This window comes from Callorhinus ursinus, unplaced genomic scaffold (genome assembly GCF_003265705.2).
Source record: "Callorhinus ursinus isolate GAN/ISIS: 27379988/994484 unplaced genomic scaffold, GSC_fseal_2.0 scaffold26, whole genome shotgun sequence".
NCBI classification, from domain to species: Eukaryota; Metazoa; Chordata; class Mammalia; order Carnivora; family Otariidae; genus Callorhinus; species Callorhinus ursinus.
In genome coordinates this window covers 17,563,835-17,579,904 of record NW_027397088.1, presented here as the reverse complement: position 1 = coordinate 17,579,904, position 16,070 = coordinate 17,563,835, and the positions used below count along the sequence as shown (strand labels likewise).

The 16,070-nt window shown below is 38.0% G+C and overlaps 1 protein-coding gene across 6 annotated transcripts in view; it reads left to right on the top strand.

Annotated features, from left to right (window-relative positions):
- The window catches only part of NUP153 (nucleoporin 153), an 82,355-nt gene that overhangs the window by 13,913 nt on the left and 52,372 nt on the right, over positions 1 to 16,070 (top strand). For all 6 annotated transcript variants that reach the window (XM_025891279.2, XM_073877622.1, XM_025891275.2 and 3 more), the window contains one exon: positions 8,170 to 8,395. Coding sequence is in view for 3 of the 6 variants with exons in the window: in XM_073877622.1 (XP_073733723.1) it covers positions 8,170 to 8,395 (226 nt within the window). In the remaining 3 variants the exon portion in view is untranslated. The remainder of the gene's footprint in view (positions 1 to 8,169; positions 8,396 to 16,070) is intronic.

Sequence of the window (16,070 nt, the reverse complement as noted above, 5' to 3'; positions counted from 1 at the left end):
GGCCAGTTGTAGTTTAAAATCTTTTTAGCCAGCACAGTTTTTTATGCTCATGTTTTTTTTGGCTTCATCTCTTGAGGTTGAGCAGATAAATGAAAAGTATGGATTTTAAGTGGCTAGCAGGATTTGGACTGTGGATAGGGGAACCTTGGCTGCTGAATGACTGTAGGTTGTAAAATATGACAGAGTAGCTTAAATTTGGAAGTTAAATTCAGATTATTGAAACCAGATTCAATATAACCATGTTAGAATTTGTATACTTCATTACTTTTTTCACTCATGGAAATAGTTGTGTGTTAAAGTTATAATACAGATGATTGTTAAAATTAATGTTAGAATAGATATATTCTAAAACTAGCAGTAACTGAAAGATTATGATGGCATCTAGATTTTTACTCTTTAGCATTTAAGATGTTTTTATAATTAGATATTTTTTAAGTCTCATGTGAAGTCTTGGGTTCTTAGCCCTTACTCTTCATTTGGGTTTGGAGGGAGCAAGGGGGAAAACTGATTAGGGAAACTATGAAGTAAGACTTTCAAAAAAGTTTGGAAAGGAGAACCTAGTGACATGGGAGTTCAGTGGGTAACGAGAGGAGTTCAGGGGGTTACGAGAGGAGTTCAGTGGGGAGTGTGCACAGAACCCTGGAAGAAAAGGAAGTGACAGGTCTCAACATAAAGGCAGCCAAAAGAGCAGATAGAAATCAAAATGGAAGATAAATTGGGGTGCCTGGGTGGCTCAGTCGGTTAAGCGTCTGCCTTCAGCTCAGGTCATGATCCCAGGGTCCTGGGATCTAGCCCCATGTAGGGCTCCCTGCTTAGCGGGGAGCCTCCTTCTCCCTCTCCCTCTGCCCCTCTCTGACTTGTGCTGTCTGGCTCCTGCTCGCGCGCGCGCTCTCTCTCTCTCATTAAATCTTTAAAAAAAGAACTGAAGACAGGTTATATTTGATATTTATAGTTAGAGATCCAGTGAAGTTATTTGAGAAAGGAGATTTTATAATCTGAATACTACTATTTAATAGAGGATAATGTGGAGAAAAGCGAGTTGAAATACAAGGAGAGGGAAGACCATATACTCATGGTAAGGAGTTGGCCATGTAGGAGAGATGTTGTCTCATAATTCTGAAATTACAAATTGGTGAAAAGATACACAAGAAATAATGTCTTTTTTTTTTTTTCTTAATGAGTTCTGAGTTAGAATTGTGGAAGAGCCTTATCCCTCCTCCACCCTCTTTCATTAATCCTTGGCTGGTTAAAAGTAATTTGAAAAGTTAATATAGTCACAGTGTCTTACACATTGAATGTGCTTAATATGTATTTAGTGTTGAATTGGATTTACTTCCGGTCCCCAGATTATTTATTGTAAATATCAGTGGCATTTTTGACTTTTTTTTTTTTTTTGCCATGTTTTGGCAAACGAAGAACCCTTAGTTCTTGGAAAGAAAGAAAAGACTCAGTTTAACTAGTCCACATTTAAAGATTCACTCTTAATCCTTAAAATTAACTTCATTATTTATGATTACCTAGTATAGACTTTGCTTTAGGGTTATAAGGAGTATTTTAAAAATTTTAATGCCCCATTTGTTTTGTTGATTTTCCTAAGCCCTTCATTAATTTTGCTTTCTTTGGCTACCTTTCTGCTTTTCTTCATTTAGTTGGCTTTGTGTTAATTTGTCATTCCAGAGGGATGGTTCCATTTTCCCGCACTCTTGGATAGGTTTCACAAGTTGTTTTTTGGAGGAAGGGCTATTAGTGTGGCAACAAAATGATATTTTCTTAAGGTGAAACTATTACACCAAGAAAATGTATTACTTATTTTTGAATTCTAGATTTGCTGAAGTCCTTTTTAGCAATTTGTCACAGAATATTCCTATGTGGGCATAAGAAATTGATTGAGCAGTGCAGTTGTGGATAAATTTTTTTTCTTTTATTGCAGTTGTAGATAAATTAAAACAGCTGATCTGTGCACTGTACAGAACCGTGCCTGTCCTCACAGAGGTGATGCTCTAGTGGAGCTGATGGACAGACTGCTTACCATCCTGCTTGACAGATTGCCATCGTGTAGGAAGTACAGGGGGTGCCTGTCCCAGACTTGGAGGATCAGAGAAGGTTTTCTGTGGAAAACTGACATCAAGTTATAATGGTGGCAGTTTTGCTTACCACTGAAGCCTCTGAAAGTTAGAGAAGTTAATCTGGTAAAGTAGGACTTAAATATTCACACCGTAGTAGACCTTTACTCCGTGTATGTCTCTTTCCCAGTCAAGTTTTTTTTTTAAATTTTTATTTATTTATTTGGCGGACAGCGAGAGAGGGAACACAAGCAGGGGGAGTGGGAGAGGGACAAGCAGGCTTCCCGAGGAGCAGGGAGCCCGATGCGGGGCTCGATCCCTAGGATCACGACCTAAGCCGAAGGCAGACGCTTAACGATTGAGCCACCCAGGTGCCCCGTCAGGGTTAAGTGGTTCTTCTTCAGGTCCATATAGGAAGCTGATTTGCCTCATTCCCATAAAGACCTGAAACATTTTCTCTCAAGAACTCCTGAAAATGTAGACCTTCTTTAGTAATAGCATCAGAGGAGCTTTTCCCCTTTTCTAGTTTCTTCATTCTTTCTCACTTTTCCATTTAGTGGCTGATGTATCCTTTGGTACTTCAGAACTCTTAAAAAAAAAAATTGCTGGGCAGGGAGGTATCTCTCCAAGTCTATTTGATAGACAAAGTCCCTTATCTCTTTATAGTCTACCCAGTTCTGTGCATAATCAGATTTCTATTTTCCCTATCAGTTTTTAAAAATTCTAACATCTGGTAGTTGGTTATTTACTATAATGAAGTGTGTTAAATAAGTCTTTTACATTGGAAATAGATTCAAAAGTAAGCCTTTTGAATCAAACTGCTGGTTTGAGTTTCAGAGTTGATATTATAAAGTAGGTATTTAAAAAATTGATATAATGGTATGATGTATTTGATAATAAGATAATCATGGAAATAGGGTGGTCTTTTAGGTAAAACTTTGTTTTTAAAGATTTTATTTATTTATTTATTTGGCAGAGACACAGCAAGAGAGGGAACACAAGCAGGGGGAGTGGGAGAGGGAGAAGCAGGCTTCCTGCGGAGCAGGGAGCCTGATGTGGGGCTTGATCCCAGGATGATGACCTGAGCTGAAGGCAGATGCTTAATGACTGAGCCACCCAGGCGCCCCCCCCCAGCCTTTTTTTTAAAGATTTGATTAGGTAAAACTTTATATTGTAGTTAAGCTTGTACGACAGTTAACGTTTACCAATGGCCTTAATTGGGAAACAGGTCACTGAGTTTTAGATGATTTTAGTACACTGGTTCTCAAACTTTAATTTGTGTGAGAATCACCTCAAGAGCTTCTTAAAACAAATTTGCATTTCTCACTTGCTCAAAGGTGACACCAATGCTGCTGATTTGAAGACTTTAATTTGAGATCTGCTGTTTTAGTCCTTTTATAGTGACTAGGTAGGTATATAAGCTACAGAACAAAGGATTACACAGATTCACACACATATGATTAAAGAGTTATAAAAGGTTTCAGTAGTTTTTTAAGACTTACTAGATTTTGTATTTATTAATAAGGTTACCAGAACCTTAGCATGTGCCAAGGACAGTCCTATATTTAAGACTTCGCAATTTTTGTTCTCTCAGTCTATAATAGTTCACTAGAAATTTGCATGGCTAGATCTTTGCTTGTATAAAATAACTATCCCATTTTGCTCTGCTGCTTTATTTTTGTTCATAGCATTGAATCGCTATAGTATGTGTTCATACTATATTTACTGGTGTATTTGCTCCCAGAGAGCAGGAACTTGTTTCTGCTGTCGCCCCACTGTTCCTTGCCTGACATGTAGTGTGTGATTAGTAAGTATTGATAGAATGAACAAAGTAATGTCTGTGCTTACCTTTGTAAGTTAGACAAGATTCTAAAGTATTTTACAGAGATAAAGATTGGATGTAACTTTTGAGTAAGTATGAGTGCTTCCCCAAGTGTTGTATGTGTGTTCCTTTGTTAAAGCTACATGGACTGACTCTTTAATTTTCATGTTCATTAGGAAAAAAAATTAGGAAATAGCACTGCTTTATCAGTTAGGGACCCTGCAAGAAACAAAGAAAGAGTCTACATAGAGATATGCTGGTGGTTAAAGGAGTAGATACTGGATAGCAAGATGCCCAGAAATTAGCAGTAGTGGGAAGCTGCTACTCTTTCCAGGACTGGAAGGATAAGGAAGAAATGGTGTAGCTGGAGTGGAGGAATGGCCACCTGGCTGGAGCAGGGTTTTAGAGATGGGGGGGCCTTTGATAAGAGAGGAAGCACAAGAACGACTTCTCTTTCCTGCCTTCCATAATCTCTAGTATCCCCTGGTATCTTAGGGGCCAGTCCTACCTTCTGGTAAGAAGCCAGTTTGGTTGGATGGCCTGTCAAGGATGGAGTGAGGGAAGAGCAAGTGAAGACCAATGCAGCATCAGATCTGTGATTTGATAGATTTTACTGTGTAGGAAGAGCTAAATTTATTGAGAGTAATGAATGGATAGAAAGAAAACCATTAATAATAGTGCAGGTAAAAACCATGGCTAAAGTTTGGGGATCACTGGGAAAATACTTGTATAAGCTGCATTATATTCAGCACAGTCCACTCACTGTAAGATTTGTTTTTTTGAGTAATTTTAGAGTATCTTACAATGTATTTTAATTACTGTCTGACTAGAGTTCCACATACATATGTTTTCCAGATCTTAGGACTTAAGTATAATTTTTATTTCCTTCTTACAGAGGGACCTTTTCCCTAAAATGTAGTTTCCTGAAATGCATCTAATTTCCTAATGTCTTTGACTAGAATGGTCGTTCTCAAACTTTAGCATACATAGGAACCACTCCAGAAAGTTTGTTAAAACAGGTGAGCCCTGCTTTTCTGAGTTTAGTCGGGCTTGGAGAGGGCTTGAGGGGATGCTGACATTACCCATAAAGGGACCACACTTTGGGAACCATTACATGCGAGTCCACTGAGCTTAATTTTTGTGGTTGCCTTAGGGTCATTTACCCTAAGAGGTATCCTGAAGTTAGGGATGTTGGTTTTTTTATAATGGTTCCAGGTCAGTTTTAACACCTGTTCTTTCTTTTTACTGTCAGGATCTTCATGCTACCCTTACTTATGCCACCAGTAACTCCTCTCTCGCTCTACTTTCCTTGTACTAGAGCAACTGTGGGCTGTGATCAGATACATTGGTTACATTTTAGTTTAGAAAAGAGAAGGATCCAAGCAAAGTTCATGAACTTTAGTGAGTGAGCTTTATTTTATCCATTTTGACTATTCAATTTTGTTTACTGATTATTCTGCACAATACCTAATGCTGCCCCATAAGTGACCTTTAGTGAAGTATGGTGTTAATTTTAAGTTGCTCTGTACTCGCCCCCTCCTTTTTTTTTTTTTTTTTTTTTTTTAAGGATTTATTTACCAGAGAGAGAGAGCAAGCACAAGCAGGGAGAGGAGCAGAGGGAGAAGCAGGCTCCCCTCTGAGCAGGGAGCCCGATGTGGGGCTCCATCCCAGGACCCTGGGATCATGACCTGAGCCAAAGGCAGGAGCTTAACCGACTGAACCACCCAGGCGCCCCTAAAGATTTTTCATTTATTCATTTGAGAGAGCGAGTGAGCGAGAGCAGGGGGGAGGGGCAAAGGGAGAGGGAGAAGCGGACTCCCTGCTGAGCAGGGACCCCCCCCCCCAATGTGAGGCTCAATCGTAGGACCCTGGGATCATGACCTGAGTCACCCAGGCACCCTAGACTTGCCCCCTTAAGTGAGCAGGGATCACAGGGAATCTCTGGTATTTTTAGTAGCCTAACACCTTAAAAGTTCACAAAAAAACTTATTTTACCTTAAATTCTTGCTATCACGCTCAAGCTAACTTACCGCTTCTTATCAAGTTACTTTTTTTCAAGTCTTATTTAAATAATGTTATATCTTGTAGGGGCGCCTGGGTGGCTCAGTCTTTGAGCATCTGCCTTTGGCTCAGGTCATGATCCCGGAGTCCTAGGATCGAGCCTCGCATCGGCCTCCCTGTTCAGTGGGAAGCCTGCTTCTCTGTTTCCCACTCCCCCTGCTTGTGTTCCCTCTCTCGCTGTGTCTCAGTCTGTCAAATAAATAAATTCTTAAAAAAAAAAATGATGTTATATCTTGTAAGCACTTTTCAGTCTTTGAAATATATAGGGAGGGGGTAAATAAATATTTAAGTATAAATAATAAGTAAAAATAAATAATAATATTGTATGTATCTTTTTATAAATACTAAATCATGGATGTAGTTATATTAATCTTTCTTTCCAAAGGAACTAATACTGTGTAACATTAGCATTGAGAGGGGAACAGTGAATTTGTGCTTTTCAGTAGGGAGTCTTTTTTATAGGGCTGCTGGCTTTCTATGTTGCTGGAGAGCTTACATCATTGTGGTTCAAAATTTCTGTTTGGAGACTAGGTGGAAAAATAATTACATATTTCCCAGTTGTTACCTACACCTTTCAAATAGTGGAGAAAATACTATTCAAGTGCCAGTATTAGAAGTGTGTTCCATCTTTTCTGTTGACAGGATATTTCAAGGTCTCTTTGTCTTGGGTTAGCTTTCGGAGTAGATTTATATATTCTGCCTTGATTTTTAACTGTTTTTTGTACCTGCCAATTCATGTTTTCCCTCCTGTGATTCTTTCTTTGAAACTCTACTAATGCTACTTTATGAAGGAAATCATTGCTTAAACTTGCTTATCTCCCCTGTTTGTTTCTGCTAGTTTTTTTTCTTCCTCATTAGTAATAAAATTATTAGTATGTTACTGTTATATTTTGGAAATTGTGAAGTGCTTTCACATTATTTCGTTTGATCTTCTTATAATTCTCTCTCAGGTTGGAGTGGATGTTGTTGTTTTCCCTAGAGTAAATCAAAGTACAGGGATGTACTCAAACTTTATCCTAGGTCCTACCAATCCCAAAGCCCTTCCCTTATTTTATCCCTAGATAAACCATAGTGGTTGTGTTTGTACCTTAGGTAAGTTACTTAGTGCCTGGCACATAGCAAAGCTGCAATAAATGTTAATAGTACTGATAGTTGTACCACATTTTTTCCCCTCCCTTTAATAGTTGTCATAATAAAATTAATTCCTTAGATCTTCAGACAACATTTGATGTAACAGAATTTTCCCATCAAAAAAATCTTAGGTTATTTATTGAGTTTATTATGTTGGATTGTTATATATCTTTAAAAACCTCATTTTTATTTGTCCAATTTTTTTCTTAATGTGCAAGAAAATAATTGCTTGAGGAAGCTGTTGAAGGTATTGTTTATGTTGCTTTTTTTTTTTTTTTTGCAGTTTTATACCTTTATTTGACAATCAGTGATTAGTTCTCATCCACATTAACTAGATTTTTGAAAGTGGTGACAGGTACATAGGTAACCAACACATAGAGTTTGTTTGGTGAAACTTCGCCCTCGTTACATTTTCTGGACAACGGCACATGGGTATGGTTATGGACCATTCCTTATTCCTTTGGTCCAGACAAGTTTGTGGAGCCTGGTGTCGATGTGCACATCTGGAGTTCCCATCTCCTTCATGGCACATTTCCGGATCTCTTTGAGTGCCTGAGGGGCACGCTTTTTGAAGCCCACTCTGTGGATACACTTGTGGATGTTGATAGTGTATTCTCTGGTTACTACCTTCTTGATGGCAGAACGGCCCTTCTTGCCACCCTTCTTTGCAGGAGCCATTCTGCCGGGCCCTGGTTGGAAAGGAAGTGTTACTTCTTTTAATATGCTAGAATCAAAATAGATGCCTTTACTCTGGGATTATAATATTTTAGTGCATTATCTTATTACTCAATCTAAAAAGTATATGGCTTATTTGATGGTTTGTAGGAGTTTTTAAGGGTTAGAGTATGGGGCCATTTGGGGCAGTTATTGACTCATGGATGTCTGCATATGGAAGAAAGAAAAAAGTAGGAATTTCGTAATGTCTATAGCATTTGTAAAATAACCATCATGTCAGCATTAACTCAAATAACTGAACTTCAGGAAGCTTTGTTGGAAGTAGTCATGTTTTGCTTGATGTGGCTTTCTGTAATTAGGTACATATTTAAAAAGATAAATTTCTAAAACTGCCTTATGTATTTCTTCTTCCAACAGGGCATTCTTAGCAGGGTTACAGAATCTGTTAAGAATATTGTGCCAGGATGGCTACAAAGATACTTCAACAAGAATGAAGATGTATGCAGCTGCTCAACAGACACAAGAGAGGTACCACAGTGGCCAGAAAATAGAGAAGATGATCATCTGGTATATGCCGATGAGGAGAGCCCTAATATTCATGATGGGAGAATCACTCCTGAGCCAACAGTCAGTAATACAGAAGGTACATAGAATGTGAATATTTTGTTATGTGTGATAGGTTTTCATACATCTCTTTATATTACCTTGCTGTTGTAAATCTCATTGGGTAGTACATAAACCATGTAGGAGGAGGGTGATGATCAGGTTCAAATGAGTTATTTATCAGCTTTTTGTTTAGTAAGGGAGGTTGACATATCAGTTAAGAATGCAAGCTCTGGGGTTAGACTTGGGTTTTGAATTTTCAGACCATCAACTGTCATGTGGCTTTTTGGACAAGAGAGTCTATTTTCTCCTCAGTATCCTCATAAATTGTTTTGAGAAAAGTAGATGTGAAGCCCTTCTGACGGGTCCTGGCACTAAGGGAACACTGTATAAGTGTTAATTGTTACAATGAAGCTGTGCTAATGCCTCCCCCAACACTAGAATTTAGGTGTAGCATAACCGCATTTGGCTCCTGCCCTTTCTGCAGCAAGCTCAGCTGGGTCATTGGTTTTAGAATTAAGTGCTTCTGCATTTTAACAGCTTGAACGTTTTTGGATCCTCTTACAGCATTTTGATGGGGTTTACAAATATTCAGTAGCTTCAGTATAACCCATGAATATGGCATATTTGGAAATATTACTCTGTCGTTTCACTGTATATAGTTTTTACAGCTTTCTTGATATATAGTTCACATACCCGTTTAAAGTGTACAGTTCAGCGTAAAAGAATGAAACTGGACCACTTTCTAACACCATACACAAAAATAAACTCAAAATGGATTAAAGATCTAAATGTGAGATCAACAAACGTAAAAATCCTAGAAGAGAGGATAGGCAGTAATTTCTCTGACATCGACCATAGCAACATTTTTCTAGATATGTCTCCTGAGGCAAGGGGAACAAAAGCAAAAATAAACTGTTGGGACTACATCAAAATAAAAAGCCTTTGCACAGCGAAGGAAACAATCAACAAAACCAAAAGGTAACCTACTTGAATGGGAGAAGATATTTGCAAATGATACATCCAGTAAGGGGTTAATGTCCAAAATATATAAAGAACTTCATCAATTCAACACCAGAAAACTCCACAAACATTCCAATTAAAAAATGGACATAGGATCTGGGTAGACATTTTTCCAAAGAAGCTCTAAAGATAGCCAACAGACATATGAAAAGATGCTCAACATCACTCATCAGAGAAATGAAAATCACAACACTGTGAGATCATTTTAAACCTGTCAAAATGGCTAAAATCAAAAAGGCAAATAAGTGTTGGCAAGAATTTGGAGAAAAAGGAAACCTTGTACACTGTTGGTGGGAGTGTAAATTGGTACAGCCACTGTGGAAAACATTGTGGAGGTGGAGGTTCCTCAGAAAACTAAAAATAGAATTACCATATGATCCAATAATTCCACTACTGGGTATTTAAAGAAAAAGAAAACACTAATCTAAAAAGATAAATGCACTGCTATGTTTATTACAGCATTGTTTATAACAGCCAAGATATGGAAGCAATCTAAGTGTCCATCGATAAGACGAATGGGTGAGGAAGATGTGGAACACACACACTGGAATAGTACATGACCATAAAAAAGGATGAGATCTTGCCATTTCCAACAACATGGATGGACCTAGAGGGTCTTGTGCCAAAATAAATAAGTCAGAGAAATGAGAAAGACAAAACCATATGATTTCAGTCATGTGGAATCTAAACAAACAGTTGAATAAACAGAAAGCAGGATCAGAATTATAAATACAAAGAACAAACAAACTGATGGTTTCCAGAGGGGAGGGTGTAGGGAGGTTGGCAAATAGGTAAAGTTGGGCGGGAGATACAGGCTTCTAATTATGGAGTAGGGGCGCGCCTGGGTGGCTCAGTTGGTTAAGCGACTGCCTTCGGCTCAGGTCATGATCCTGGAGTCCCGGGATCGAGTCCCGCATCGGGCTCCCTGCTTAGCAGGGAGTCTGCTTCTCCCTCTGACCCTCTTCCCTCTTGTACTCTCTGTCTCTCATTCTCTCTCTCTCAAATAAATAAATAAAATCTTTAAAAAAAAATTACGGAGTAAATCACGGGGATGACAGGCACATCATAGGGAAATATAGTCAGTGGTACTGTGATAGTGTTGTATGGGGACAGATGGGGGCTACACTTGTGAGCACAGCATAATGTATAAACTTGCGGAATCACTATGTTATACACCGGGAACTAATGTGATGTTGTGTGTGAACCTATATTCCAAAATTTAAAAAGATAAAAGTATTCAATTCAGTGGCTTTAAATATATTCACAGAGTTGTTCAGCCATCACCACAGTCAGTTTTAGGATGTTTTCATCACCATCCTTATCACCATCCCCAAATCCTACACCCATTAGTAGTCATTCCCCATCCCAGGCAACCACTGATTTGTCTTTGTCTCTCTGTAGATTTGCCTAGACTGGACATTTCATATAAATGGAGTCACAGAATATGTGGTCCTTTGTGACTGGCTTACTTAGCATGTTTTCAAGGTTCATCATGTCGTGGCATGCATCAGAACTTCATTTCTTTTTATTGCCAGGCAATATTCCATGGTATGGATAAAACTACATTCTGTTTATCCATTCATTAGTTAATGGACATTTGGGTTTTTCCACTTCTTGAACTTGAACATTTTCCACTTCTTGAATACTGCCGCCATGAATATTCATGTGCAAGGTTTTGTGTGACTATGTTTTTTCTTGTGTGTATACCTAGGAGTAGAATTGCTAGGTCACATGGTAATTTTAACATTGTGAGGAATAATTGTTTTCCAAAGTGGCTGTACCATCTTGCCTTCCCACCCACAGTGTATGACGATTACAATTTCTTCACACCCTCACCAATATTTTCCATTTTTAAATGTTTTTTTAAAGTTTATTTTTTATTTTTTGTAATCTCTGCACCTAACATGGGGCTTGAACTCATGACCCTGAGATCAAGAGCCGCATGTTCCTTTGACTGACCCAGCCAGGCACCCCTTTAATTTTTTTTATTATAGCTCTTCTAGTGGGTTGAAGTGTGGTATCTTGTGGTTTTGATTTGCATTTCTTGGATGACTAATAATACGGAGCATCATACCATATGCTCATTGGTTGTATATCTTTGGAGAAATGGCTATTCGCATCTCCTTTTTCCATTTTTAATTGGGTTATTTGTCTTTCTATTGTTGAATTGGAAGAGGTCTTTATATATTATGGATATAAGTCCCTTATCAGTGTCGGGTTTGCAAATATTTTCCCCCCTGTGGATTGTCTTTTTTACTTTCTTGATGGTGTCCTTAAGTTTTTAATTTTGATGAAGTCCGGTTTATCTCTCCATATGTTTCTGTATATATATATGTATATTTTCTTTCACTACGTTTCAGCTTATTTATAATTATAAAAGTTTTCTAACGCTGTGTTGAAGTCTTGTCTTGCCTAAATAATCAACGTGAGTGTATGGCCTGTTAATTTTGGTGGACATAGTAACGTCTTTTCCTGCCTGATTGGCTTGTCATGAAATCTAGTGACAATGAAATAGGCCTGAAAAAAATGACTCTCAGTGTGGACAAACTGCTTACCTGTTTTCTTAGTAATACTCGATTTGGCTTAGTCTTTATTTATTTTTTTAAAAGATTTTATTTATTTATTTGACAGAGACAAAGACGTGAGAGCAGGAACACAAGCAGGGGGAGTGGGAGAGGGAGAAGCAGCCTTCTGCTGAGCAGAGAGCCCGATGTGGGACTCGATCCTAGGACTCTGGGATCATGACCTGAGCCAAAGGCAGCTGCTTAATGACTGAGCCACCCAGGCGCCCTGGCTTAGTCTTTTAAATGTTTGCTTATTTTTTATTAGAATAACTTAAGAGGTTCTAATATCTATACTTGAGACAGATTTCTTTCAGGTACCTTACCAACAACCGCCTTGAGGCTTTATCTAGTAGGTCTATGCTGATTGCCTCCATATCATTTTTTTTTCATGGGCATTGAAGGGGACCCCCAGGTTCTCTTTTCATTAGAGACTTCCAGTTCCAGCCTATATCCACAGTGACTGACACTCTTTTCCATCTTAATGAGCGTGCTTTTGAGGATTAACTAACTTGAATTAATTTAGTTCAGGTGTGAGATGAATGGAGTGTTTCTCATTTTATATCTATAAAGTTCTTTTTTGTGTGTGTTTGTATTTTCATCAAAATAATGGAATTAATTTAGTGGTGTGCCAAGGTCAGTTCCAACTTGGATTTTATTCATTATGTGATTAAGTTTATATCCTAGCTTTTCTGTTACATATGTAACATGTAACACAAAGTGAGTTAGCTTCTAAAATTACTATGGAAGATTTCAGACTGCGCAAGTAAAGAGGATAGTGCAATGAAACCCCCATGTACCCGTTACCTAGCTCTAAAGACAACTAACTTATGACTGATCTTGTTTTCTCTTCCCACACTTACCCACTTTCCCACCCTAACTCCTCTAATTATGTAGAAACAAATTGTGAGCCGCTTCTTGATACTAATTTCAGGAACTTGATAGCATTTCCCACCTCATTCTTATCTTAGATCTGAACCCTGCTCCTATCTTTTTTTTTTTTTTTTTAAAGATTTTATGTATTTGTGAGAGAGACAGCACGAGCTGTGGGGAGGGGCAGAGAAAGAGGGAAAAGCAGTCTCTGCCCCTGAGCAGGGAACCCGATGAGGGGCTGTGGATCATGACCTGAGCCAAAGGCAGACCTTTAACCAGCTGAGCCACCCACGTGCCCCAATCCTGCTCCTATCTTAAACTTTGTTAGTTCCAGGTAGTTCTTTTCTCACAGTATTTATTGCATTATTCAGTAGTTGTAATCGCATAATATGTGTTTTAAAGTACCACTGATAACTCCCCAGTGTGATGAATATTATCTTACTAGATAAAGAACTGTTTACTCTGAAACATGACATTTAAATTTGACAGTGCATTCTCAAAAAACAACTTAGACCTATCTGCTCTTAAAGTGGTGTCAAATTATAGAAAGCTTAAAATAATTGAAAGCTTAAAGCAGTCCTGAATGTTGTTTCCTCAATATTAATTTTACCAGTATAACTTTTATATTAATAGTAACTGGAGCTGGAGGGTATTGTGCATTCTTCAAATAGTACAGGGCAGTAAGAACATTTACGGAATCTGTGGCCCATTTAAAATCTGTTATCTGCGTACTTCGTTGTGTTGACTGTCTTAATGATGGTGAGCCTTTGGGTGTCTGGATTTCTTCTGCTAGGTTAGTGGAATCTGAAATAATGTACAGGTTTCATTGAGTCAGTTACGAGTTCAGGCCTCTGAAAGACTCCACAATGGCATATCTAGTACACTAGTCAACAGTAGATTGAAGTTGTAGACTGCTTTGTCTAATTGATACCATGTGATTATAGGTATACTCTTAGAAACTGAGCATTTGTGGCTGATATAAATCTGTAGATGACATGGCCTTGTTTAGTCTTATCCCAAACTATGTCTTTTGGGCTTGGTTTTGGGGGTAAAGAAGCTCTGTAAGTACTAAAAAGTACCATTGCTGTTAGCATCATACCTTCAAGTAGAAGTAGGTCATAGTAGATTTCTTTTTCCTTTGTAGTTTCTGTGTAGACTAGATTTAGCAGATGTCTGTTAATAGCTAGAAAATTGTCCCCTTTTATCCTATAGGATAAACTGATGTGGGAATGAGAGAATGAGATAAGTAAAAACCAGTTTTATGATCTAATATACTACAAAATTAGAATACTAAATACCCTAAAACATTTTAATCTTTATGTATTTGTGTCCTGACTGCAGAAAAATTGAAATAATATAAGCTTAACTGTTAATACTGGTAGATTTTCAGACTCTAGCCAGTAGCTGTCTTAACTTGAGTGAGCTTGATAAGAAATTACTACATATAAAACAGTTTAAATGTTCTATTGAATTTTTAAAATATGGTTTTTCATGAATAGTGATTTTTTTTTTTTAAGATTTTATTTATTTGACAGAAAAAGAGAGCAAGTGAGAGAGCACAAGCAGGGGGAGCAGCAGAGGGAGAGGGAGAAGCAGGCTCCTGGCTGAGCAGGGAGCCTGATGCGGGGCTTGATCCCAGGACCCTGGGATCATGACCAGAGCTGAAGGCAGATGCTTAACCGACTGAGCCCCCCAGGCACCCCTCTTTTGGTTAATTTCTAAGTGTTTTATTCTTTCCGATGCTATTGTTAATGGAACTTTTTTTTTTTTTTAAGATTTTATTTACTTATTAGAGAGAGTGGGAGAGAGCAGGAGAGTGGGGTGAGGGGCAGAGGGAGAAGCAGACTCCCCACTGAGCTGAGCAGGGTGGGGGAATCCGATGCGGGGCTCGATCCCGGGGCCTCCAGGATCATGACCTGAGCTGAAGGCAGACATTTAACCCACTGAGCCACCCAGCCACCCCTGGAATTGTTTTCTTATTTTACTTTTCAGAATGCACATTGTTAGTGTATAGAAACACAACTCATTTTTGTGTATTGATTTTGTAATCTACTTTGCTGAATTTGTTTATTCCTGCGGGGGTGTGTGTGTGTGTGTGTGTGTGTGTGTGTGTGTGTGTGTGTGTAATACTTAGGAGTTTCTCCATATAAGCTATATCATTTGTGAATAGGGATATTTTACTTCTTCCTTTCCAATTTGGATATCTTTCTTCTGCTTGCCTTACAACTCTGGCCAGAGCTTCCAGTACTCAGTTAAAAAGAAGTGGGTAGAGCAGGTATCCTTGTCTTGTTCCTGATTTTAGAGGAGAATCTTGGTCTCTCACCACTGGGTTTGATGTTAGCTGTGAGTTTTTCATATATGGCTTTTATTAAGTTGATGTTTCCTCCTAGTCCTAGTTAAGTGTTTTTATCTGCATCTTATTTTTTGCATAAGAATACCTTGAAACTAATCCAGAATTGTTTTGTATTTCTTACGCTGTTAAGTATTTTTGAAGACATACTTTTGGGAAGAAAATTACAGAGTAGCAAATACAGTCCAGCAGCACATTAAAGAATAGCCGCATCTTCTTACTGGGAAGAGTTAATCTTGGGGTGTAAGGAATCATTCATCATGAGGGACTTATTAATATAAGTTAGCAAATTTATAGGTGAAACAATCTTACAATTTTTTTTTCTTTTCTGGTAGATACTTAATAGGCATTTGCTAGAACTTTAAGTCCATTCTTCTTTATTTCATTTAGAAATTGGAGACCACCACTTCCTTAACATGTTAGTCATCCAAAGGCCAGAATCACATGTTATGGTGAAACATTAGAAACATTCCCATTATCAGGTATAAATTGGAAGCCCATCATCACTACTTCTAGATATTAAAGATGTAATTATAGAGGATGTATGTATATGTATAAGTACTGGGAAGAAGGAGGCAAAATGATCCTTCCTTGCCATTAATACCCAGAAAACCTAAGCCAATTGATTAAAAAAACAAAATAAAACAAAACTTGTTAGAATAAGAGAATTGAGAAATTAATCACAAAGTTAATATAGGAAAAAAACCCAGTAACTCTTATTTAAGCAGTAACCAGTTAGAAAGTATGAAGGAAGAAAGGATCCCACTTACACAACAAAATATATAGAAATAAATTAACAAGGAGTGTATAGTACTCTAGAAGAAGAAATTCTTTTGAGTTCTGCTGAGGGACATAACGGAGACCTGAACAAAAGGAAAAGTCAGTAGTAAAACAATGCTGGGCATGAT